We start from the raw sequence: 23,277 nt of genomic DNA, 5'->3' as shown, positions 1-23,277 counted from the left end.
GATTGCCACTTTGCCTGTCACATACATCTCGACAGAGGCAACATTCGATATGAAAGTTTCCTCTGTCGGAGAAACTTCCTCACACCTCAAGAGATGCGAAGAACTTTTGACAGGCAAAGTCAAGATATTGTATTAAGGTGATTGCACTTTGCCTGTCACATACATCTCGACAGAGGCAACATTCGATATGAAAGTTTCCTCTGTCGAGAAACTTCCTCACACCTCAAGAGATGGAGAACTTTTGACAGGCAAAGTGCAATATTGATAGGTGATTGCACTTTGCCTGTCACATACATCTCGACAGAGGCAACATTCGATATGAAAGTTTCCTCTGTCGAGAAACTTCCTCACACCTCAAGAGATGCGAAGAACTTTTGACAGGCAAAGTGCAATATTGATAGGTGATTGCACTTTGCCTGTCACATACATCTCGACAGAGGCAACATTCGATATGAAAGTTTCCTCTGTCGAGAAACTTCCTCACACCTCAAGAGATGCGAAGAACTTTTGACAGGCAAAGTGCAATATTGATAGGTGATTGCACTTTGCCTGTCACATACATCTCGACAGAGGCAACATTCGATATGAAAGTTTCCTCTGTCGAGAAACTTCCTCACACCTCAAGAGATGCGAAGAACTTTTGACAGGCAAAGTGCAATATTGATAGGTGATTGCACTTTGCCTGTCACATACATCTCGACAGAGGCAACATTCGATATGAAAGTTTCCTCTGTCGGAGAAACTTCCTCACACCTCAAGAGATGCGAAGAACTTTTGACAGGCAAAGTGCAATATTGATAGGTGATTGCACTTTGCCTGTCACATACATCTCACAGAAGGCAACATTCGATATGAAAGTTTCCTCTGTCGAGAAACTTCCTCACACCTCAAGAGATGCGAAGAACTTTTGACAGGCAAAGTGCAATATTGATAGGTGGATGCACTTTGCCTGTCACATACATCTCGACAGAGGCAACATTCGATATGAAAGTTTCCTCTGTCGAGAACTTCCTCACACCTCAAGAGATGCGAAGAACTTTTGACAGGCAAAGTGCAATATTGATAGGTGATTGCACTTTGCCTGTCACATACATCTCGACAGAGGCAACATTCGATATGAAAGTTTCCTCTGTCGAGAAACTTCCTCACACCTCAAGAGATGCGAAGAACTTTTGACAGGCAAAGTGCAATATTGATAGGTGATTGCACTTTGCCTGTCACATACATCTCGACAGAGGCAACATTCGATATGAAAGTTTCCTCTGTCGAGAAACTTCCTCACACCTCAAGAGATGCGAAGAACTTTTGACAGGCAAAGTGCAATATTGATAGGTGATTGCACTTTGCCTGTCACATACATCTCGACAGAGGCAACATTCGATATGAAAGTTTCCTCTGTCGAGAAACTTCCTCACACCTCAAGAGATGCGAAGAACTTTTGACAGGCAAAGTGCAATATTGATAGGTGATTGCACTTTGCCTGTCACATACATCTCGACAGAGGCAACATTCGATATGAAAGTTTCCTCTGTCGAGAAACTTCCTCACACCTCAAGAGATGCGAAGAACTTTTGACAGGCAAAGTGCAATATTGATAGGTGATTGCACTTTGCCTGTCACATACATCTCGACAGAGGCAACATTCGATATGAAAGTTTCCTCTGTCGAGAAACTTCCTCACACCTCAAGAGATGCGAAGAACTTTTGACAGGCAAAGTGCAATATTGATAGGTTTGCACTTTGCCTGTCACATACATCTCGACAGAGGCAACATTCGATATGAAAGTTTCCTCTGTCGAGAAACTTCCTCACACCTCAAGAGATGCGAAGAACTTTTGACAGGCAAAGTGCAATATTGATAGGTGATTGCACTTTGCCTGTCACATACATCTCGACAGAGGCAACATTCGATATGAAAGTTTCCTCTGTCGAGAAACTTCCTCACACCTCAAGAGATGCGAAGAACTTTTGACAGGCAAAGTGCAATATTGATAGGTGATTGCACTTTGCCTGTCACATACATCTCGACAGAGGCAACATTCGATATGAAAGTTTCCTCTGTCGAGAAACTTCCTCACACCTCAAGAGATGCGAAAACTTTTGACAGGCAAAGTGCAATATTGATAGGTGATTGCACTTTGCCTGTCACATACATCTCGACAGAGGCAACATTCGATATGAAAGTTTCCTCTGTCGAGAAACTTCCTCACACCTCAAGAGATGCGAAGAACTTTTGACAGGCAAAGTGCAATATTGATAGGTGATTGCACTTTGCCTGTCACATACATCTCGACAGAGGCAACATTCGATATGAAAGTTTCCTCTGTCGAGAAACTTCCTCACACCTCAAGAGATGCGAAGAACTTTTGACAGGCAAAGTGCAATATTGATAGGTGATTGCACTTTGCCTGTCACATACATCTCGACAGAGGCAACATTCGATATGAAAGTTTCCTCTGTCGAGAAACTTCCTCACACCTCAAGAGATGCGAAGAACTTTTGACAGGCAAAGTGCAATATTGATAGGTGATTGCACTTTGCCTGTCACATACATCTCGACAGAGGCAACATTCGATATGAAAGTTTCCTCTGTCGAGAAACTTCCTCACACCTCAAGAGATGCGAAGAACTTTTGACAGGCAAAGTGCAATATTGATAGGTGATTGCACTTTGCCTGTCACATACATCTCGACAGAGGCAACATTCGATATGAAAGTTTCCTCTGTCGAGAAACTTCCTCACACCTCAAGAGATGCGAAGAACTTTTGACAGGCAAAGTGCAATATTGATAGGTGATTGCACTTTGCCTGTCACATACATCTCGACAGAGGCAACATTCGATATGAAAGTTTCCTCTGTCGAGAAACTTCCTCACACCTCAAGAGATGCGAAGAACTTTTGACAGGCAAAGTGCAATATTGATAGGTGATTGCACTTTGCCTGTCACATACATCTCGACAGAGGCAACATTCGATATGAAAGTTTCCTCTGTCGAGAAACTTCCTCACACCTCAAGAGATGCGAAGAACTTTTGACAGGCAAAGTGCAATATTGATAGGTGATTGCACTTTGCCTGTCACATACATCTCGACAGAGGCAACATTCGATATGAAAGTTTCCTCTGTCGAGAAACTTCCTCACACCTCAAGAGATGCGAAGAACTTTTGACAGGCAAAGTGCAATATTGATAGGTGATTGCACTTTGCCTGTCACATACATCTCGACAGAGGCAACATTCGATATGAAAGTTTCCTCTGTCGAGAAACTTCCTCACACCTCAAGAGATGCGAAGAACTTTTGACAGGCAAAGTGCAATATTGATAGGTGATTGCACTTTGCCTGTCACATACATCTCGACAGAGGCAACATTCGATATGAAAGTTTCCTCTGTCGAGAAACTTCCTCACACCTCAAGAGATGCGAAGAACTTTTGACAGGCAAAGTGCAATATTGATAGGTGATTGCACTTTGCCTGTCACATACATCTCGACAGAGGCAACATTCGATATGAAAGTTTCCTCTGTCGAGAAACTTCCTCACACCTCAAGAGATGCGAAGAACTTTTGACAGGCAAAGTGCAATATTGATAGGTGATTGCACTTTGCCTGTCACATACATCTCGACAGAGGCAACATTCGATATGAAAGTTTCCTCTGTCGAGAAACTTCCTCACACCTCAAGAGATGCGAAGAACTTTTGACAGGCAAAGTGCAATATTGATAGGTGATTGCACTTTGCCTGTCACATACATCTCGACAGAGGCAACATTCGATATGAAAGTTTCCTCTGTCGAGAAACTTCCTCACACCTCAAGAGATGCGAAGAACTTTTGACAGGCAAAGTGCAATATTGATAGGTGATTGCACTTTGCCTGTCACATACATCTCGACAGAGGCAACATTCGATATGAAAGTTTCCTCTGTCGAGAAACTTCCTCACACCTCAAGAGATGCGAAGAACTTTTGACAGGCAAAGTGCAATATTGATAGGTGATTGCACTTTGCCTGTCACATACATCTCGACAGAGGCAACATTCGATATGAAAGTTTCCTCTGTCGAGAAACTTCCTCACACCTCAAGAGATGCGAAGAACTTTTGACAGGCAAAGTGCAATATTGATAGGTGATTGCACTTTGCCTGTCACATACATCTCGACAGAGGCAACATTCGATATGAAAGTTTCCTCTGTCGAGAAACTTCCTCACACCTCAAGAGATGCGAAGAACTTTTGACAGGCAAAGTGCAATATTGATAGGTGATTGCACTTTGCCTGTCCACATACATCTCGACAGAGGCAACATTCGATATGAAAGTTTCCTCTGTCGAGAAACTTCCTCACACCTCAAGAGATGCGAGAACTTTTGACAGGCAAAGTGCAATATTGATAGGTGATTGCACTTTGCCTGTCACATACATCTCGACAGAGGCAACATTCGATATGAAAGTTTCCTCTGTCGAGAAACTTCTCACACCTCAAGAGATGCGAAGAACTTTTGACAGGCAAAGGTGCAATATTGATAGTGATTTGCGTTAAATCTATACTTCTTCGTGCTGCAAAAGTTGATACAGATCAATCTAAACTATACGATCAATTAGATACATTCTTTTCAATTGCGCATGCAAATACAAAGCATTTTGTTCATAAATTTAAACGCCAAATTGAAAAAATCAGAGAAAAAGATCTTTCGGAATTTCAAAGAGATAATAGAAATCAAAATAAGCAACCAGAACATAATAAGCATAATAATACGCATAATAGACCGGCACTATTTAATAAAAATCCACAAAGACCTCAGCCACCAAAAATTCCTTATCAAAAACCGCAAATTCCTCAAATTCCTAAACAGACACATCTACCTACAACAAGTGTTCCTAAAAAGAATGCACCTGGCTTCTTTCTAAGCTCTGCTGCTATATCATTACGAGATTCAGACCAAAATTTTGAAAAACTACGTCTAAACGAAAAAGGCGAGCAAATAGATGAAAAAGGAAATGTTATTAAAATAGAAAGAACAAACAAAACAGAAAAAATGCAAAAAGTTCCAATCGACAGAAAAATTCCAACTGCAGTACGTCCAACCAACAGAGAATTCAAGTTTATACCACAAGGATCAATAACCAAAGCCATTGAAGAGAAAAGAGAAGAAATTCGAACAGATATCGCAGTTGCATCTGGACTTCCAATTTACGACGTTATTGCCATGCGTAGGAACTATGAAATACCAACAGTTGATTGGTGGGATGCTCCTTTTGTCGACGAAACTACCTGGGAGCCAGCTTTTTTGGAAATTGACAACTCATTTCAAAATTCTGCTCCAATGCCTGTTAAAAAGCTCGAGTCTCGTGCAGTTCCGACCATGCTGACACCAGATGAACTCAAGCGAGACCGCCACATCCGAAAACTCGAGAAAGCAAACCAAGAAAGATTAATGATCAGATTAAATCTCAAAGAACCAGAGCCATCACGCGTCAAACCGCAGACGATGATCAACTACAACAGTGGTGAAGCATTTCTCAAACCAACTGAAGTTGAAAATCGCCAAAAAATGGCTCAAGAAAAAAGAATTAAAGAGCATTTAGAGAGAAATGAAGAGAATAAGCTGACTCCTGAGGAGCGAAAGATGAAGAAACAAAGTAAGATGATGGAAGATGCCGATAAAAACACAATTGATCTATGTTATTCCGTTAAATCTCTAAATCATCCTCTTCATTTAAGTACAATTTTGAAGATGGGCCAAAAACTGTTCTTGTCTGGTGGTATATTTGTTGTTAAATACCCAGAGAGATACTTTGTTGTTGCAGAATGCGGAGAAAAAGGATTTAGAAAGTTCAAAAGTTTGATGGAAAACAGAATTAACTGGAATTTGGAACACGAATCAATTCCAAAGGAAATATCTGCATCAAACAAATGCGTTCTAGCTTATGAATCAATGCCAATGCCCCATCAAAGAAACTTTGGAAACTTCAGAAAATATGTTTTTGATGCTTTGACTCAGTGTCAAAAATTCTTCGAGAAAAATAACGCTTCTCATCTTTTTGATCCAGTCAATGCTGCTTCTTTTGATTAATAAATATATATTTTTTGTTTGTTATCATTATAATCTCTTTATTTTTCACTTAAGGCTTTAAGAATGCACTTACCACTTTCTGACATTCTCTCAATTTTTTTTGACACACAAGCTTTCGATCCCAAGATTCTAAGGTCAAAAGTTAATATTGTTGGTCAGGAGAAAGTAAATATAAATCACTCTATAGTACCTAATATGGCTGCTATACTTTTCTGCAATTAAAATAAGTAAGGTAGTCACAAAATCTAAGTAGAAGGGCTTTGAAATATTGAGGGGGTTTGAAATTTTGGCTCTCAAAATTTACCCTTCCTCACTACTCGAAGAGCCTCTCAATGAGTTTCCTCTCAATTTTGAATGGTTTATATTGACTTTTGAATACCTTTATTGAGAACAAAACAATAAATATATTAAGATTCGTATAATATTGGCATTTTTCATAAAATGAAGGCCTAAAAAACGGGGCCATTCAAAAAATGACTTGTTTTGGGGAGTAGTGGATCTAGCATCTGTGTAACAAACAATAAAGAATGGCCGTAAAAATTAGGCCTAATCTCTTTTTGGTAAAATTTTGTAAATTGATATCTCTTCATATTCGTCTGTAGTGAAGTATAGATAACAAGATGATGGAATAAATGTTTTTGGCATATTCACTTTTCACAATAATAGCCGAAATTAAGTAATTTGTTGCTAATTTTTTGTGTTTTACCTTGTTTTTAGGCGTACTACTACTTATTCATCTTTGTATCATTTTTGTGGAGCTCGTATTGAAAAACAATCAATGAAATCCATGTTTTCATTTGAAATCTGATAAAGTTAAACGTGCATATAAGTTTCTCGCTGATATCACTCAACTGCAAATTAACATATATGCAATTCAATAAAATTAGAAAAATTTCGGATTGTCCAAAATGAAAAATATAATTTTTTTTTCTCCTGCCAATAAATCAATGTCTTATATTGCATTCATTGTCCAATGAGTAGCTTATTATCTCGAATACTTATTGGGAATCCATATTCCTTATTAAAGAAGTATTCTAAAGCTGGATGATCCCTAAAATCAAGTTTTATCCGAAATTCTTCATAAAACATTTTGATAATGGACCAATATGATTTCAAATATCTATTATTATATTTGTAAGTGTTATAAATGGCAGGGATTATTCTTTTTGGAAAAATATCTGTCTCAAAAGAAATTGTTTTCATCTTTTGATAAATTTCATGTATTTCGGTGTCATTTGTTGTGTTAATACGCACGAAAGAAGCTATGATTTCATGATAGTTTCGATATCTTTCTGCCAACTCGTTGTACATAAGGTGGAAATCTTCCTTTTCACCCATTATTCTGAAAGTCGTAAGAACAAAACCGTCAATAAAAGTCGAAAATTTGAAAATGGAGAATAGGACTTCTTATCCAACTATTAAATGAATATTTTGCTCAAATTCAGAGATAAATGTGTAAATTTTTTTTCTGATGCGCGACACGCGGTTAAGAATCTATACAAATGAATTCATTAATGTCTCATCATATTAACTAAGCAGACCTTTAAAAAATTTCATTAAAATATTACGGAATACCTTTTTAAGACAATATTCTACTGCAACGATTTTAGCAATATATCCTTAAATATCCTTAAAGATGCCTATGCTTTAAAAAGGTACATTCACTATTTTTGACAAAATTTTAAATTTTCATGGGGTTGTAAATCTTATAATAACTAGATGAATAAGGAATGAATCCCAGTATAATGTGCATCATTATATTAAACACTATATGTAAGGCTAATGATTCTATTAACACTTATGAAGATCTATAGTATTTGAGCAGATAAATTTGATAATTTCCAAAACTCTTATATTTCAAAATTAAAGTGTGCGAATGCATTTAAATGAGAGCAAAAAGAGATTGATGCTGTTAAAACTAGGTGTTAATTTGCAATTATTTCGCATCACAAGAACTACCCAGTAAATTCGGCTATCTTTCTTTGCAATTATTCTCCATTATACATATAATATAATGGTTAGGGTTTGAAGAAAAGTTACTAGAGAATTATTGACTTTTGAAATAATGCAGAATTTTACTTGAAGAAATCATTAATTTATGAGTTCCAAATTGCTAAGCATGACGAAGGATCATTAAATTTGCTACAATTAAATACACTTATTGCAGAATTAAGATTTTTGAAATTAAAAGTTTGAAATATTGCCTTTTTGAATAAAATTTAAATTTTATTATATAATCATGATAATATCTTATAGAAATTAAAAGAAAATATTTTAAACCATTCAAATATTTTGAATGTCTTATCAATTTAAAATATTAAAAGATAGCTTGATTTTATCATCATTAGTTGTTATCAAAGTTTTCTTCTTTTGATGAACAACAGTAAATGATTTGTTAATTACTTGTCTTCCTTTTTCGCAGCAAAATCGAAAGTTATGATGATAATCTTGCTGTCAATTTTGAAACTCTCTGATTTACAAGTAAGCATTCCTTTGGAAAAGCAGTCCTATTCTATTTTCAAGATATTTTAAAGCCTCCATTTCATACAATGCGCAGATCTATTCGAAATTGCAAGAACTCTCAAGAAAAATGCAGCAGCAAAGAAGATTCCATAGTTTCTAGCATCAAAAATTTACAACCTTAATACAACAGTTAAAGAGAAGCTCGAAAAGAAAATATTTAACCATAAAGCTGGAAACCATTCGATATCTACTATTGGATCTAATAAAAAGTTAATTATAACATATTTAACATGCTATTTGTTGACTTTGTCCATTATATTACCATATATATCTTTTTGAAATCTAAAATATTTTTACGATTTTAACCATGTGTTGTTGAAACCATATATCAATCTTAGCTAAAGTATAGTTTATGAGTCTGTCACCATCTAACGTATGAATTTTCAAAAATGTCAAATATGTTCATTTTTTCTGTAGATTCAGCCATAATTTCACGTTGTTATACTATTCAACTATTATTTAATATTTTTATCGATTTAAATATATGATGAGATGCTTAGTTCTCCTGGAAATCGATTTTTAATCGCAATTTTAACTTTCCAAAAAAATTCAAAAATAAAAATCCCTCTCAATTTTCTAAGTTTTATAACTCGCCAAATCTCTAGCCAAATTTTTTTGGCCCGTATAAATATTGTTAGGCACTATATAGGGATGCTATTTATCCTATTTTCATCCCATTTTACTGTTATCACCTAGTGAATGTACCTTTTGCTTTAATAATTACTACTGCTCACTGAAATTCAAATTATCAATTTTAAAGCAAGGCTGTATATGATATTAAAAATTGAATATCTCAAGAATGTTAAATTTTAGAAATATCAAATATATATCTTGTTTAATATTATTTAATTGGCAATGTCATGTATTACAATATGATGGCGATCTGTCATTACGTATTAAAAATGTGATATTATTATCTTTTGATACTTAATTTGAAGTTCGCGAATTTTGTTTTTATACATTTAGATATCTATCTAGTATGGCAAGGTTTTTCTTGATGCCATATATGCTATTACAATTTCCCCAATGGTGACTCTCATAGATACCATTGTGATCGATGATAATGTGGAGATCTAAGTTCACCCAGTTTTTGTTGTAAATTCGTTCTTCATTTATTTTTTCTTGATATGCTTGGTTAACAATTGTGCTAGCAGTGGTATATAATCTTTTATATCTTTCAATGCTTTTATTAAGATCTTGAAGCTTGGCTTCGAATTGTATATCTTTCAATGCTTTTATTAAGATTTCGTTCTTAAAACTTAACTCTGATGTTCGATTAATTCTTGTTTCTCGATTAGAATCGACTTGTATTGGTTTTATTTCAAGTTTTCTTAGTTTTGTTTAATTTTTTGTCCCATTTGCTCTTTCTTTGCTAACTGGTCATCATATTCATCACTCAGCTCTTGTAATTCGTTAATGATTGTTGCTAGTTTTTGTCCTTTCTGTTCTTGATAACTATTCATATGCAGCAAAATCTCGTCTGGAAATTCTTGGAACTTGTCATCATATTTCTTTGTTATTCTATTTGTTTCCTCGATCTTCCATTGTTCAAATTCTTGAATAATCTTATGTGAATCACTTATTTTTCAAAAACTGTACGTTTAAAAAATCCTTATAAAATCTGTCAATTTTCTACGAAATCATGCACTTTTTTTACGATTATCAAATATGACTTGCCTTAAGGCTACAGCGACTTTTATTTTGCTGAGTGGCATGTTCTTACTAATAGCCAATATATTCTCTGGCGTAGGTGTTGAACATACTCCTAAATTCAAAGAACCAATGCAAATTGAACAAAAAGAGCAAGACGAAAATCTATTTAGGAACGGAACTACAAAATATGAAGGATGGGCTAGGCATCCAATATGGAGATATATGCGAAGCTTTGTCAAAGCTAACCCATTGAGGATCAAAGAATGGGATTATTACGCAACTTACATTGCCCCATTAAATATTTACATATGCACAACAGTTTCTGATTTAGGATACATCGGATTGTATTCTTTATCAGTCATCGATCTAAACGAAAAGAAATTTTCCCAAAAAGATAGATTTACACCACTCCCATTAGGCACAATTAGACTTCCACCAACATCCCTTCATGAACACACTCTTACGTATAATGGAATTGGCCTCCAAATGAGAATACAAAAATATCATCACGTCAGAAGACTTCAAGTTAATTCTAGCGGAATAGTTTTACCAAATGGACAAAAAGGTATCTATATTGACCTTCATATGCATCATCCTACAGGCAATGAGTCGTTAAATATTCAAACATCTTGGGCTCATAACAGATATAACTTTTACATGAATGAAAAAGTCAATGGCATGCCTACATATGGCTCCGTTGTAATGGGTGATCAAACTTATAACATTACGAACGGTTCTTATACAGTGCTTGATTTCGGTCGTGGTTATTGGCCATATTCAAGCACTTGGTACTGGGGAAGTGCAACGGGCGTTCTTGATGATGGCCAAAAGATCGGTTTCAACCTCGGATATGGATTTTCTGATAGAACACCAGCTTCAGAAAATTGTATCTTCTACAAAGGCAAGATTCATAAACTATCTGAAATAGAATTCCATATTCCAAGCAACCCGATGGATACATGGACTATTACAAGTGATAATGGCCACTTTGAAGGAAAATTCACTCCAATTGTTCTTCGCCATGCTGATAGTAATTTGTTAGTTCTCAGATCCCTCCAGAATCAGTACTTTGGTAATTATTCAGGAACTTTGAAACTGACAAACGGGCGCGAAATTAAGTTTGAAAATATTCCTGGATTTGCTGAAAAGGTTTATAGTAGATGGTAAATGTTTAAATACGCTGTTTTTAATTATATTTAAAATATATTTCGAATAATAAAAATTCATATTCTAATTATTTGTTTAATATGAATATATTTGATAAATTTATCTCAAAAATTGGTATACATTTATACCTATTAATAATCATTGTTATCAATAATATGTTTTTTCCTAAAACACCTACAATCCAAAGATGTCATAATAAAATTTAATATTCTTTTATGGTACTCTATGTATTTCATCATTAGTAACACTTCAATATTGAATAGTAAATATTAAAAATATTTATTTATAAGTTATAAGGACATCAATAAATCATTTTTATACATAATTCAATCAGTTTGCCTTTTTAACTGCATTTTCAACAGCTGCTTTGAGGCGTTTAGCAATTGTTGGATTCTTTGCTTGAATCTTCTTAAGAATTTCTTCATACTCACGGCGCTTATGAGATAGTTCGTTCTTAAGGCGATTGAATCTAGATTGAGCATGAGCTTCGATGAATTCTTTATCGCTTCTATGGAAATCTAATCCAAATATTTCAACTTGGCGTAGTCTAAGCTTCTGATAGAACTTAATGCTAGCTGCTTCTTCCTCTACGTTTTCTGCAAATCTGCATTCAAACTCTTCGACCTTTTTAACACTGTTTTCAAGAAGGAGTTGAACAGAGTTCGCAAAGTTCTCGAAAGGAATTGTAAGCTGATTTGCTGCTTTGAAATCTTCGTATTCAGCAGCTGTTAAACTACATTCGTAAAGAAAATCGATGTTTTCGTCATCAAATAGTTCAAATCTAACTTCGTTAAGTGCACCTTCTTCATCCGTACTTGTTAAAATTCTTGTTCTATAAATTTTATCTCTTCCTGAGTTTTTATAGATGATTTCACGGTTGAACTTAATTTCAAATCCGTTTGTGACACTTGGATCATAATCTTGGCATTGCTCTTCAAGGAATGTATCAGCTTCGCTAATTACACTCATTTCAATGAAAAAAAAATCGCAAACGTCTTTTTTTTCATACCAATGGAATAAGATTATATTCAAAACGCCATCTCTCTTTAGCTCCGAGCTTTTATCATAAGTAATACGATATTAAATGAAGAGGATACAGCTAATATAGATTTTATAAATATTGAACTAAATTTCTTTATTAAAAATTCGAAATTATTATATTTCGAGTGTCAAAACAAGTGGTATGTGATATAAAAACATGACTTTGCTGCTATTTCACATATAGTACTATCCAGCTTAAAGGTGCACTTACCACTTTCTGACATGCTTCCATAATATCAATATATCTTTATTGTGATTGCAAAAAAGTATTGCATATATATAAAATAACTTCTTTCCGAACAAAGTTAATGACTTTTTACCTTAGAAAATTTGGATAAAAAACTAGAATGTCAAAAAAATTGAGAGAATGTCAGAAAGTGGTAAGTGCACTCTTAAGAAAAGTAGTTTAAAAAATCAAAACAAGTTTTAATTACCAGATGATTCATCTTCTGTTGGAGATGGTGTTCTGTGTGGAAGTGGAACAAAGTTATATGGAACAGCACCAACTGCTTGTGATTCAATGTTGCAGTCGTCAAATCTGCGATTGAATTGCATGAAACCTTTTTTGTTTGTGGTACCATCTTGCCAATCATCTGTAAGACCTGTGATATAAAGTTGGCCTGAGTCGCTGGCTAACTTGATTTGATCATTTTCGTGGGAAATTGCAGTTTTGTTTGTCTTGCAATTTGTATCACCTTTACAAAAATCGTAATGAATGCCGAAATCACTTCCAAAGTGTGGAATGACCCACCACCAACGCTGAAGACTCTGAGTGTTTAAAGAACTGTCAGTAGAGAGATTAAGCTTTGTCTGGCCCCAACCAACAATCGTTACATCTAGCATACCAAGAATTTGACCCCATCCTGTGTTATTACCAACAACTGTGTCTCCTGTATCAGGTTTGAAGTAGCCTGAGTAAACAGATCCGTTGTATGTAAAGAGAGATCTGTAAACAGTGATAGAAGAAGTAACAGCACCAACTTCCCAAAGATGAGATTTGATCCAGCGCCAGTTGTAAAGGAAGTAGATTGGACAACCTGTTTCTGCATCACCTGGATTGCAACTACCAGTAAGTGCCCAGTGACGCTTGCAGTTTGTCAAACCTGGATAGCACCTGTTGTCAGCACAGTTTTCTCTATTGAAATCAGAACGTGGTGCTTGCATATATGAAGTTCTTTCTGAGTGTTCATCGCCTGGTTTATCCCAGCTATCGAAGTCTGGTGGATGATATGTCCAGAAGAGTTGGTATGCATTAAGTGGAGTACGTTCAACGCAAGAATCGCCAAGTATGTCACAGTCAAGAACGTACTGAAGAGAGAAGTTGACAAATTCGCCGGCCCAGCGTGAAACAGAGATTGTCATTGCAGATGTAACTGCTGGTGCCCAAGAGCTGCATAACTTTGTAACATCAAAAACCGGGAACTTAACTTTCTCGACGTGAGGATAAATAGATCTGCCTGGTTGGGTTCCTGAATAATTCTTTGAATTTTGATTAGAAGCATTAACATCATTTGGATAAGCAGCAACGTTTGTGAGCCCTGTAATGTAGTTTTTATCCACCCAGTTGAAAAATTCTTCGTTAGCACCAACTGGAACAGCTGAACCTTGATTTTGTGGTGGAGGGCGAACTGGTGACAAGAAACGCCTTGCATCACCAACAGTCATCTTTGCAAACTTTGGATAAAGTTTTGCTTTGAATGGTGCATTAGGATCATTATTAATTGCATCAACAATCTCCTGCGTGATGAGGGGATCTGAATTCTTGAGAGATCGAGCGAAGCAAGTTAACAAAAGCATTAATTATTTTTGAATATGGTCCGTATCGTATAGGGAAAATGTCATTTCTGAAGAAAATTTTACCCTATTTAAGCCTACTAATTTAGATTTTTCTCAACTTGTAGCGTATATGAGCAAACTTTAATTACAAAATGTAACAGGTCGAATGTGAGCAATATTACTATATATAAATATATGGTATTTTATGTACTCTATTGAACAGCAAGCTTATTTTGGAGTTTCGATCAAGACTGAAAAATGAGGAAAAACAAAAAAATAATATAAATCCGACACTTTACAAACTTTAAAAAGATTCAGAATATATGCAGACTATATCGCTGCATTTAGATGCATATATCGTCTCACATCTGACAATGTCGAAAGCACATATAGCAAAGTTAAAGATATCTTAATGAACAAATATAATTTTAGCATAGCATATATTTTAACAACAATCTACAAAGCTTTATTACTGAGAGACCGTTACATGAAAGCATATTTACAACTTTATGATTTAATTAACAGTTTGGTAAATTATAAATACAAATTTCAACCCATTATTGACATCAAAGATATTATTTCTGCATTCGAAAATAATGAAAACACAGAAGATTATGAATTTCCTGAACATCTAATACCAAATTCAATATTCAATGCAATCATGAATGATGATATTACCGCATTGATTCATATCATTGATCAGGATGATTCTGTGCTGAAGAACAGTATTAAAAAGCGCTTATTTAACATTGACTTTGAACTCGATCTATTGGATGCATGTTCCTATTATGGTTCAGAAAAATGCTATTTGTATTTACAAGAAAACAATAAATTTAAGCCCTCTAACGTTTCGATTGCATTTTCATTTTTAGGTGGAAATCCAAGGATAATAAAAGAATCATTGCCATTAATTAATGATTCAAATCTTAAGCTATGTTTTGAATCCATAATCGCATCACACAACATCGATTTCTTAATGTACCTCGATAATAACTTTGATTTAGCAAATATGAAACATATGAATTATATTCAAAATTATAGCAATCTTGAAGCACTTTTCCTATTTACAAACAATGGAAAGATTGATGAATTTGATAATTCTCTACTCCAATTTAATGTTGATGATTTAATCCTATATTTCATTAAGAAATTTGGCGAAAGTACAATCTATCAATTTAATATTCTCGAAGCAATAAAGCATAGAATGCTAAAAACAGTTAAATATGCTATTGATTGTGGAATTAATTGTAAAGAATGGAATGATTATCATAAGAGTATTCTTCATTTTGCTGCAGAATATGATATGAAAGAAATAGTTCAACTTTTAATTTCAAAGGGAGATATAAATCTATCTAGAAATGTAGCAGACATATATCTCCTTTCTGGAGATGCTACCCTTTCGTCGGTCACCCTATAATATTAACGAAGAAGATTATGATGGATTTACTCCACTACATTATGGCGTAAAATCTGGAAAAGATATGGTTGAACTCCTTATTTCATTAGGTGCAAATGTGAATGCAAAAACAAAAAAAAAGAGGAAACTGCTCTAATGTTTGCTACAAAACTTCAAAATAAAGATGTAGTAGAAACCCTTATTACACATGGCGCAGATGTGAATGCAACAGCGAGCAGAGGAGAAACTGCTCTCATGCTTGCAACAGAACTTAAAAATAAAGATCTAGTAGAAACCCTTATTTCACATGGCGCAGATGTAAATGCAAAATCAAAACAAGGGATCTCTGCGCTTTCTATTGCAAGTTATCATGGCTACAAAGAAATAGAAGAACTTCTTATTTCTCACCAAGGTAATACTTGAACTGTCCTTATTATTATGAAACCAAATTTGGTTATAATTTTTTTTATTGAATTTGTTGAGTCAAATCATTAGTTTGAATAAATTCATAATTTTCCTCAAATATTTTATATGATTGTCTTTCAAAAATATGTCATTCCTGATAAATATGGAATCAGATAATTTGTCATCAAAAGTTTTATTAGCAGTAATCAGATCAGTCAAAGAAATTACACCAGAAAGGAGTACTAATGATGGCATATTAGCTCTTATGAAAAATAAATCAAATTTCTACATATTATGGCAAAGACAACTTAATAATAGCAAAGAATCGAGAACAAAGCTGCTCAAATCATTGACATTAGATGCTACATATGATTGGAGCTACGGAAATAGCATTTTTATTCCTACAACGCAACTTTCCAAATTTGAATTCGGAATTAATCCATTAACTTTAATCATTTCTCATTCAACAGTTGATGAAACTCGATATTTTAGCATACAGCAAGCTCATTTTGCACAATTTGTATTCTTCGTAGAAAAATTATTGACTTACGGTATTGCTCACCCAAAGCATGAAAAAGTATGGTCATTACGTGTATTACAAAATGTAAATCCGAATTTTGGCGATTATATATCTCCAGATATTATTTTAGAAACAAATACAGACGATCTCAAGAGATTCTGGATTGATGTTGTTGAATACTACATTAGAATTATACGATACGTACAAAAGAATAACCAGGTTGAAGCTTTTAATATCTTACAAGAATTTGACTGCGATTCATACAGATATTACATTTTTTCAACAGTTAATAGACAGATAGAACCACAAAAGACATCACTAGTTTCTTTACAAGACATTATGAACTCCTATGATGAAAACGGAGTTCTCCAAAATTTTGATCAAATTAAATCGAAAATTTATCTCAATGGTGTTGAAACCGATGCAATAATTCCAACCTTATCATATTTATTATCCATTTACCCAGTTGATTCCACGAAATCTCAAAGAGAAGAAATTGATAAAAAATTAAAATTTGAATACGAAACATTTTGCGAGCAATCAGCACTGACACTTGAAGAACAGATCAAGAACAACAGGACAAGGAATTTGGCGCAAAGAGTAATCATGCACGATGTCATTAGAACCGACAGACAACATCCAGCTTTTAAAGACCAAAATGGAATCGGTTTGTCACTTTTAACAAGAATATTAAAGGCTTATGAAATATATAATCCCAATTTAGGATACGTACAAGGCATGAATGACATGGTTGTTCCTTTCATTGACCTTTTCATTCCGAAATGGAACGAAAATGGTCAGCCAACAGATAAAGAAGGAAATTTAATTGACGTAGGTGATGTTGAATACAAGATCTTCTGGTATAATGCTTATTTCCTTTTGTTGCTCAAACAGGATGAAAGTTTGGCCAGAGTTGCTGAATTTTGTAAAGAAATGGCCGCAAAAACGATGAAAATTATCAACAAAATTTCACCTCCTACATCATTGTGGCTACATATTAATAAGCTGACGGATTTGATGTGGGGATACTCTGATTACGTCATGTTGTTTAAGAGATCAATCACTGATATATGGCCTGTTTGGTCGAGAATGTTGTGTTCTGAATCTCCGAATCATTGGTTTGTTTACTTCATCGCAGGAACTGTTGTTGAATTGGCTTCGTATATGTCAAAACAACAGAGAGTAGTAATAACTGCGATTCTTACTGAGTTCACTAACTTCATGACAACAATAGATCCAATGAAAATTTGTGATTTCGCATATTATTTCATGAAAAAATATTATGTACAAGAACCAAAAGAAGAAGAGAAAAAGGAAGTTCATGAAGACTTAAAATATGAGTTTTTCAAACTTTATTGCGAATAAAAATAAAACTTTATCTTTGTTTTTGAAAATTAATAAACAATCTTCAAGTGAGAAGGTTTATGCAATTTTATCTCGTCATCTAAAGCGAGTGAATGGAAATTTTATATAACAATATGTGCACATATAGATTCATGTATATAATTGGTCTCTTTAAGCTGAATAAATTCAAATATATCTCAGTGAAAAAAGGAAATTTAGAGATCAGCCAAAAATATGCATATATTTTAGCAAATTGATCTTGTCTGCCAATTTTGTATAATTTAATAGTAATTCAATGTAAAAGTTATGCATGTTTTGAAGATAATTTAAAGAGAATCCATAAAAATGTGCAAATGTTCACAATTCATTCTTGAAGATCTTTAATTTTTCGTTTGTTATGCTATAATGTTTACATTTTGATAATACATTTTAAACATTGTAAAAATATTTTTATCTTATCATTTGTGAAACTATTCTTTTATTCAAAAATAATTAGCAAGTTGTTTTTCTATGCTTATAGTAATACTTAGATAAGAAAATAGGTAAGTATTAGAAGTATTATGAAAAAAATTAAATGTGTTTAGACGATGATAAATATGATGAAGAAAAATCTGAATGATGATTGATATATGCTTGCTACGCATGACATAATTTGTGGGTTTATGCAAGCAAATTCTCGACTTGGAACAATTCCCGAAAAATTCTCATTAAAATTATAGCAGCAATAAACGACAAAACTTGTTGTTTCCATTAATTCAAATAGAGCTCCAAATACAGGTCTATCTGAATAATATCTAATCAATTTCATCGAAGTCTCTGCTCGAAATATTGAATTTTTGGTTTTAATTCTTCCATAGAATGTTATATTTTGGAGGTTAATTAAATAATCGAAAGAATAAACTTCAAATTCGCAATCTTGAGTAATAATTATAGATTTGATTGGAATCCCGTCAAATGCTTTTGTTTTAATAAGTTTAACTGTTTATGGTGTTGTGTAATGTTCTTGAATAGCATTGACTTGATAAAGAACTGAATAATCTTTTGAATACAGATTATATAGGGCATCATGTGCAAAATAATGATTATTAGGGTCAACAATAATCCTTTCTAGATACTTATCAGATCCACATATACAAAAACCAATTTCTCGAATATTTTTCCCTAACTTGAGAATTTTAATATTAGATGATGCAAAACAATAAGTTTCTAAATAAAGAACAGAATCTGGAATTACTAGTGTTTCTATTGAATGGCTTCCTTGATCAAATGCACACTTGCCAATCTTGATTAAATTTTGAGGTAATACGATCTTCTGAAATGATCTATATTTAAAGAATGCATAAGGAGCAATTTCAAGAACATCATATGTTTTACTATTTATAGTAACATATGTTTCAAGATTAATCTCTCTGGAAGTGAAGGTGTTATTATCTATAGCATTACAGGCAATTTGACCAGGGACTCCAACAATCGCATAATCATTTCCTGCTTCAACGGTGTATTTCACACCGTTGATTTCAATGTTAATTGATTGAGGTGTCCTTTTTTGAAATGATGTGTATATGATTATGTTTGTTTATTGATTGACCGATGATTTATATTTCTATGAATAAATCGTTCTTTCAATAAGAAATTGAAAAATGTTAAAATTTATCGAAATTAATAAGGTACCGTATAATCGAATATTAATACAATTATTGTGTAATTAAAATTTCGGGTTAATTTCATTTTTCAAAAAGATTTTAGCAAAATTTATGAGCAATAACTCTAACGATTCGTCAAATGATACCAATAATACCAGAATTTCCATCGATAGCAGCACATCTAAGCAAACGAATTCATTAATAACAAACTCCGAAGTTTTCAAAATGTTCAATACGAAAGAAGAGAACGCTTCATTTGAAGATTACCAATTAATTATCGATTGTATATATAAAATTACTGATCAGACCTATAAAAAATATTTAGATAAAATTTCAATATTTAAAACTCAATCGTACAAACTCTTTATATTCGATGCAATTACTCATGCTTCACAAGTACGTCCATATTATACTTATCTTTATGCAGATCTTTGGATAGCCCTCCATGGCACAACAAAATTTGGTTCGAAACAATCATTTTTAGCTGAATTACTTCGACGAAAGAAATATGTATCAAAGATCACAGGAAACGTAATCAAGAATACATATAAAGATTACACACTAGAACAACTAATGCATGGTAATGAAGATGATTCAGAATTAGCTAAAGTAATGATGAATGATGATCTCGATAAAGTTTTAGAAAAAATACAAGGAAATTTTGATGAAAAAGTGAATAAACTAAATCTCCTAGATGCAAGTTGCCACTACGGTGCATTAAGATGCTTCAAATACTTCATGAACAAAGAAATGAAGATCACAGAGTCAACTTTGAATTTGTTGATTTCAGGAGGAAATTTTGAAATTTACGAAATTGTTAAAATAAAAAGAAACTTTTCACATGATCACATATCCAGGTCAATTAAATATCATAGTAATGAGATAGCAAAAGACCTGGTTGCACAACACAATGCTTATGACTTTGTTTTATATGACTGCGTCAGATTCCAAAATTTAGATTTATTAAAATTGTTTTACAAAAATTCAACAAAAAACGCAAGGAAAGATGCTTTCATGCAAGCTGCTGAAAACAATGACATATTTGCAATTAACTTGTTGTTAGGAGAAGGTTGTGAAATACCAGAAGAAATTGTTTCCACTCAAAAAATGAATCTAGAAATTGTACATTTGCTTGAACGAAATGGTTTGGATTTTTTGAAAGATGATAAAGGAATCATTCGCGGCGTTTTTGATGGAAATCAAGAAGTTGTTGAATATCTAATAGATAAAGGAGCAAATGTTAATGCAAGAGATGATAAAGGATGTTCTGTATTAGTGAGAAGTTGTATATTTGACTTTCATTTTCCAATCGCTAAGAAATTAGTTGAACATGGAGCAAACATTGAAGAAAAAGATGAGAACGGATATACCCCTCTTTTAAAGGCTTGTTCAATGAATCTTGTTAATACTGTTGAATTTCTTTTATCATGCGGTGCTGATGCAAAACAAACAACTAAAGACAACGAAACAGCTTTGATGATTGCAACAAATAAATGCGGAGAAGAATTAATTGACATTCTTATAAAAAATGGCTTAGACTTGAATGATAAGGACAATAAATCAAATACTGCTTTCTTCCATGCAGTTAAACATCATAATAAAACAGTTATTGAAAGATTAATTTATCATGGTGCCAAAATTGATGAAGAATGCGAAAATGGAATGACACCAATTATGATTTCAGTTGCATCTATTGATTTATTGAAATATTTCGATGAAAAGAAATGTGATTTAAATCATTCTAGTTTTGATGGTTTAACAGCAGTTTTATATGCTGCTGAGCATGGATTTACTGATGCTTTGAGATATTTGATGGAAAGGGGAGCAAATTTCTTTGCGCATGATAATAAAGGTAAAAATGTAATTCATTATGCAGCCGGAAATGATAATTCAACAGCAATTGATTACTTATTATCAATTGAAAAACTTAAGAAACTCCTTAATGAAGGAGATGTTGATGGAAATACACCAATTTATTATTGCGAAAAAGAGCAAGTTGTGAGATCTTTATTGAGATCAGGAAGTGATATGGAGCACAGGAATTCAAATAATGATACTCCTTTATTTTATTCTGTTATAGAAGGGAAAGACTTAATAACTAAATACCTATTAAAGAATGGAGCAAAAACTCAAGTCAGAAATAATCAAGGACCATTAATTGCCGCTGCCGCGTTTGCAAACATCAAAAGTTTAGTTGAACAATGTTTAAATGATGGTGCCTTTTATGATGATCAAACTGAAAAAGGAAACACTGCTTTGATGTACGCAGCGATGAATGATGATTTCCAAACAGTTCAATTACTTGGTTCAAAAGGTGCTGATGTTAAGCATAAAAACAAAGATGGGAAATCAGCAATTGATTTCGCAGAATCTTCTTCGGTAATAGCATATCTTGAAAAAAGAGGAGCAACTTATGCAGAAGAAAATAACGGTGAGCAAGAAATGTTTAAAGAAGATGGATATTACTGTACTGAAATTGAATTTGAATAAATATTATTTGTATTTTCCGAAATAATTTATGCATCTTATTGAAATACTTTTGAGATGTTACGCTCTCTTAATTAATTTACAACTATTTAATTATTTTTTATGTAAAAAATACATACCCTATATTATGTCGTGATATAAGGAATTCATTTTTGGCGTTCGGAACTATTTTGTGATGATTTCTCTGATAATTCGATTAGCTAATTGTGTTGAAACAACCGATAAAGTTAATATTGAATTACTGGAGCCGATGTTTGATTTATCACAAAATCGTTGGGTATTAGGAAACTCAACATATAACGAAAGTGAGTATTATATTTTCTATTCTTGTACTACCAGAGAAGTTTGCAACTATTATAACGAATCAATAAACAATTTATCTGACCTTGATCTACGTTTCATTAAGGTAAAAAGCGATTTTTCCTATAATAATTTTAGTTTTACATTATCATATAATAGAACATATCACTTCTCATCAGTTTCGAACTATTCAGACATATTTGAACCCATTCAATACTTTTACGGTAACGTTACATATATAGAAAATCTAAAAGATTTTCAAAATAGCAGCTACGTTACAATAGTTTCACCATGCAAAAACTATAATAACATGAGACGATTGTCTGACAATCTATATGAAAAAATCGGATTTGTAAATGTTATTACAACTAATTCAACGAAATCTTGCAATCTATGGAACCCATACGAAAAAAGATTCTACGAATTTGATGGAACTGAAGAAACCTTTATTTCTACGCTCAATAGAAACATTTATGAACGAAATTTCAGACATTTAATGAGATATGATGAAATTGCATTAATTTTTACTAACAAGCACCCTACTAGAACAGAACTCCATATCATGCACAAAGCAATGTCAGTTTTTCCAAAACTTAGAGTTATGTTTGGAAACCAGGTTATTCTTCATGATTTAAGCTACTTGGCAGTGAATTCTAGTGTTAACTTTGTCTTGCTATACCCCTCGCATGCTCTTTTCTCTGTTATTCAAAAGAAAGATTATTCTCGATTATTAAAGCTTGCAGAAAGGCAAATTAAAGATGAAATTAAGCTTGCACGAGAACTGATGAACGAATCTTATATACCACCAAATGAAACAACTCAAAAACGAAAACAAAAAATTGATTGTTCAGGAAGGAATCCTTACACAGTTCCAGCTCAACTATATTATGGTCCTCCATTAACTGAGAGATAATTCGACAGATCCAGATGCTTTATTAAACGAAATTTGGAAGG

At 33.4% G+C, this 23,277-nt stretch overlaps 9 protein-coding genes and 1 pseudogene across 10 annotated transcripts, besides 4 other annotated features; 8 read left to right on the top strand and 2 right to left on the bottom strand.

Moving 5' to 3' along the window:
- Positions 1–4,526: a mobile genetic element.
- On the top strand, positions 628–1,176 carry TVAGG3_0611500 (annotated as a pseudogene). Its single transcript has one exon. A coding segment is annotated over exon 1 (549 nt).
- Positions 4,527–4,529: 3 nt separating the features above from the next.
- TVAGG3_0611480 (mRNA splicing, via spliceosome) lies at positions 4,530–6,068 on the top strand (the record flags this gene model as incomplete). The annotated part of the gene is made up of 1 exon (XM_001308053.2): positions 5,031–6,068. The coding sequence occupies one exon, from the start codon at positions 5,031–5,033 to the stop codon at positions 6,066–6,068; it is 1,038 nt and encodes a 345-aa protein (XP_001308054.2).
- A 57-nt stretch (positions 6,069–6,125) lies between these two features.
- Positions 6,126–6,158: a mobile genetic element.
- Positions 6,159–7,717: 1,559 nt separating this feature from the next.
- Positions 7,718–9,300: a mobile genetic element.
- A 952-nt stretch (positions 9,301–10,252) lies between these two features.
- On the top strand, positions 10,253–11,423 carry TVAGG3_0611450 (protein of unknown function, DUF2804; the record flags this gene model as incomplete). The annotated part of the gene is made up of 1 exon (XM_001308052.1): positions 10,260–11,411. The coding sequence occupies one exon, from the start codon at positions 10,260–10,262 to the stop codon at positions 11,409–11,411; it is 1,152 nt and encodes a 383-aa protein (XP_001308053.1).
- A 294-nt stretch (positions 11,424–11,717) lies between these two features.
- Positions 11,718–12,380, bottom strand: TVAGG3_0611440 (assembly abnormal protein 6-related family; the record flags this gene model as incomplete). Its single annotated transcript, XM_001308051.2, has 1 exon — positions 11,742–12,380. The coding sequence occupies one exon, from the start codon at positions 12,378–12,380 to the stop codon at positions 11,742–11,744; it is 639 nt and encodes a 212-aa protein (XP_001308052.1).
- Positions 12,381–12,653: 273 nt separating this feature from the next.
- Positions 12,654–12,848: a mobile genetic element.
- A 30-nt stretch (positions 12,849–12,878) lies between these two features.
- On the bottom strand, positions 12,879–14,249 carry TVAGG3_0611420 (cysteine proteinases family; the record flags this gene model as incomplete). The annotated part of the gene is made up of 1 exon (XM_001308050.1): positions 12,879–14,249. One exon carries the CDS (start codon positions 14,247–14,249, stop codon positions 12,879–12,881), a length of 1,371 nt encoding a protein of 456 aa, XP_001308051.1.
- A 391-nt stretch (positions 14,250–14,640) lies between these two features.
- Positions 14,641–15,645, top strand: TVAGG3_0611410 (proteasome regulatory particle assembly; the record flags this gene model as incomplete). Its single annotated transcript, XM_001308049.1, has 1 exon — positions 14,641–15,645. The coding sequence occupies one exon, from the start codon at positions 14,641–14,643 to the stop codon at positions 15,643–15,645; it is 1,005 nt and encodes a 334-aa protein (XP_001308050.1).
- A 135-nt stretch (positions 15,646–15,780) lies between these two features.
- Positions 15,781–16,047, top strand: TVAGG3_0611400 (Ankyrin repeat family; the record flags this gene model as incomplete). The annotated part of the gene is made up of 1 exon (XM_001308048.1): positions 15,781–16,047. One exon carries the CDS (start codon positions 15,781–15,783, stop codon positions 16,045–16,047), a length of 267 nt encoding a protein of 88 aa, XP_001308049.1.
- A 127-nt stretch (positions 16,048–16,174) lies between these two features.
- On the top strand, positions 16,175–17,914 carry TVAGG3_0611390 (regulation of vesicle fusion; the record flags this gene model as incomplete). Its single annotated transcript, XM_001308047.1, has 1 exon — positions 16,175–17,914. The coding sequence occupies one exon, from the start codon at positions 16,175–16,177 to the stop codon at positions 17,912–17,914; it is 1,740 nt and encodes a 579-aa protein (XP_001308048.1).
- A 1,725-nt stretch (positions 17,915–19,639) lies between these two features.
- TVAGG3_0611380 (protein ubiquitination) lies at positions 19,640–22,136 on the top strand (the record flags this gene model as incomplete). Its single annotated transcript, XM_001308046.1, has 1 exon — positions 19,648–22,026. The coding sequence occupies one exon, from the start codon at positions 19,648–19,650 to the stop codon at positions 22,024–22,026; it is 2,379 nt and encodes a 792-aa protein (XP_001308047.1).
- Positions 22,137–22,633: 497 nt separating this feature from the next.
- Positions 22,634–23,236, top strand: TVAGG3_0611370 (uncharacterized protein; the record flags this gene model as incomplete). Its single annotated transcript, XM_001308045.1, has 1 exon — positions 22,634–23,236. The coding sequence occupies one exon, from the start codon at positions 22,634–22,636 to the stop codon at positions 23,234–23,236; it is 603 nt and encodes a 200-aa protein (XP_001308046.1).
- Between the last annotated feature and the right edge of the window lie 41 nt (positions 23,237–23,277).

This window comes from Trichomonas vaginalis, chromosome II, assembly GCF_026262505.1.
Source record: "Trichomonas vaginalis G3 chromosome II, whole genome shotgun sequence".
NCBI lineage: Eukaryota > Parabasalia > Trichomonadida > Trichomonadidae > Trichomonas > Trichomonas vaginalis.
The sequence above is the reverse complement of the archived record's forward strand: the minus strand, read 5'-3'. Positions and strand labels throughout refer to the sequence as shown.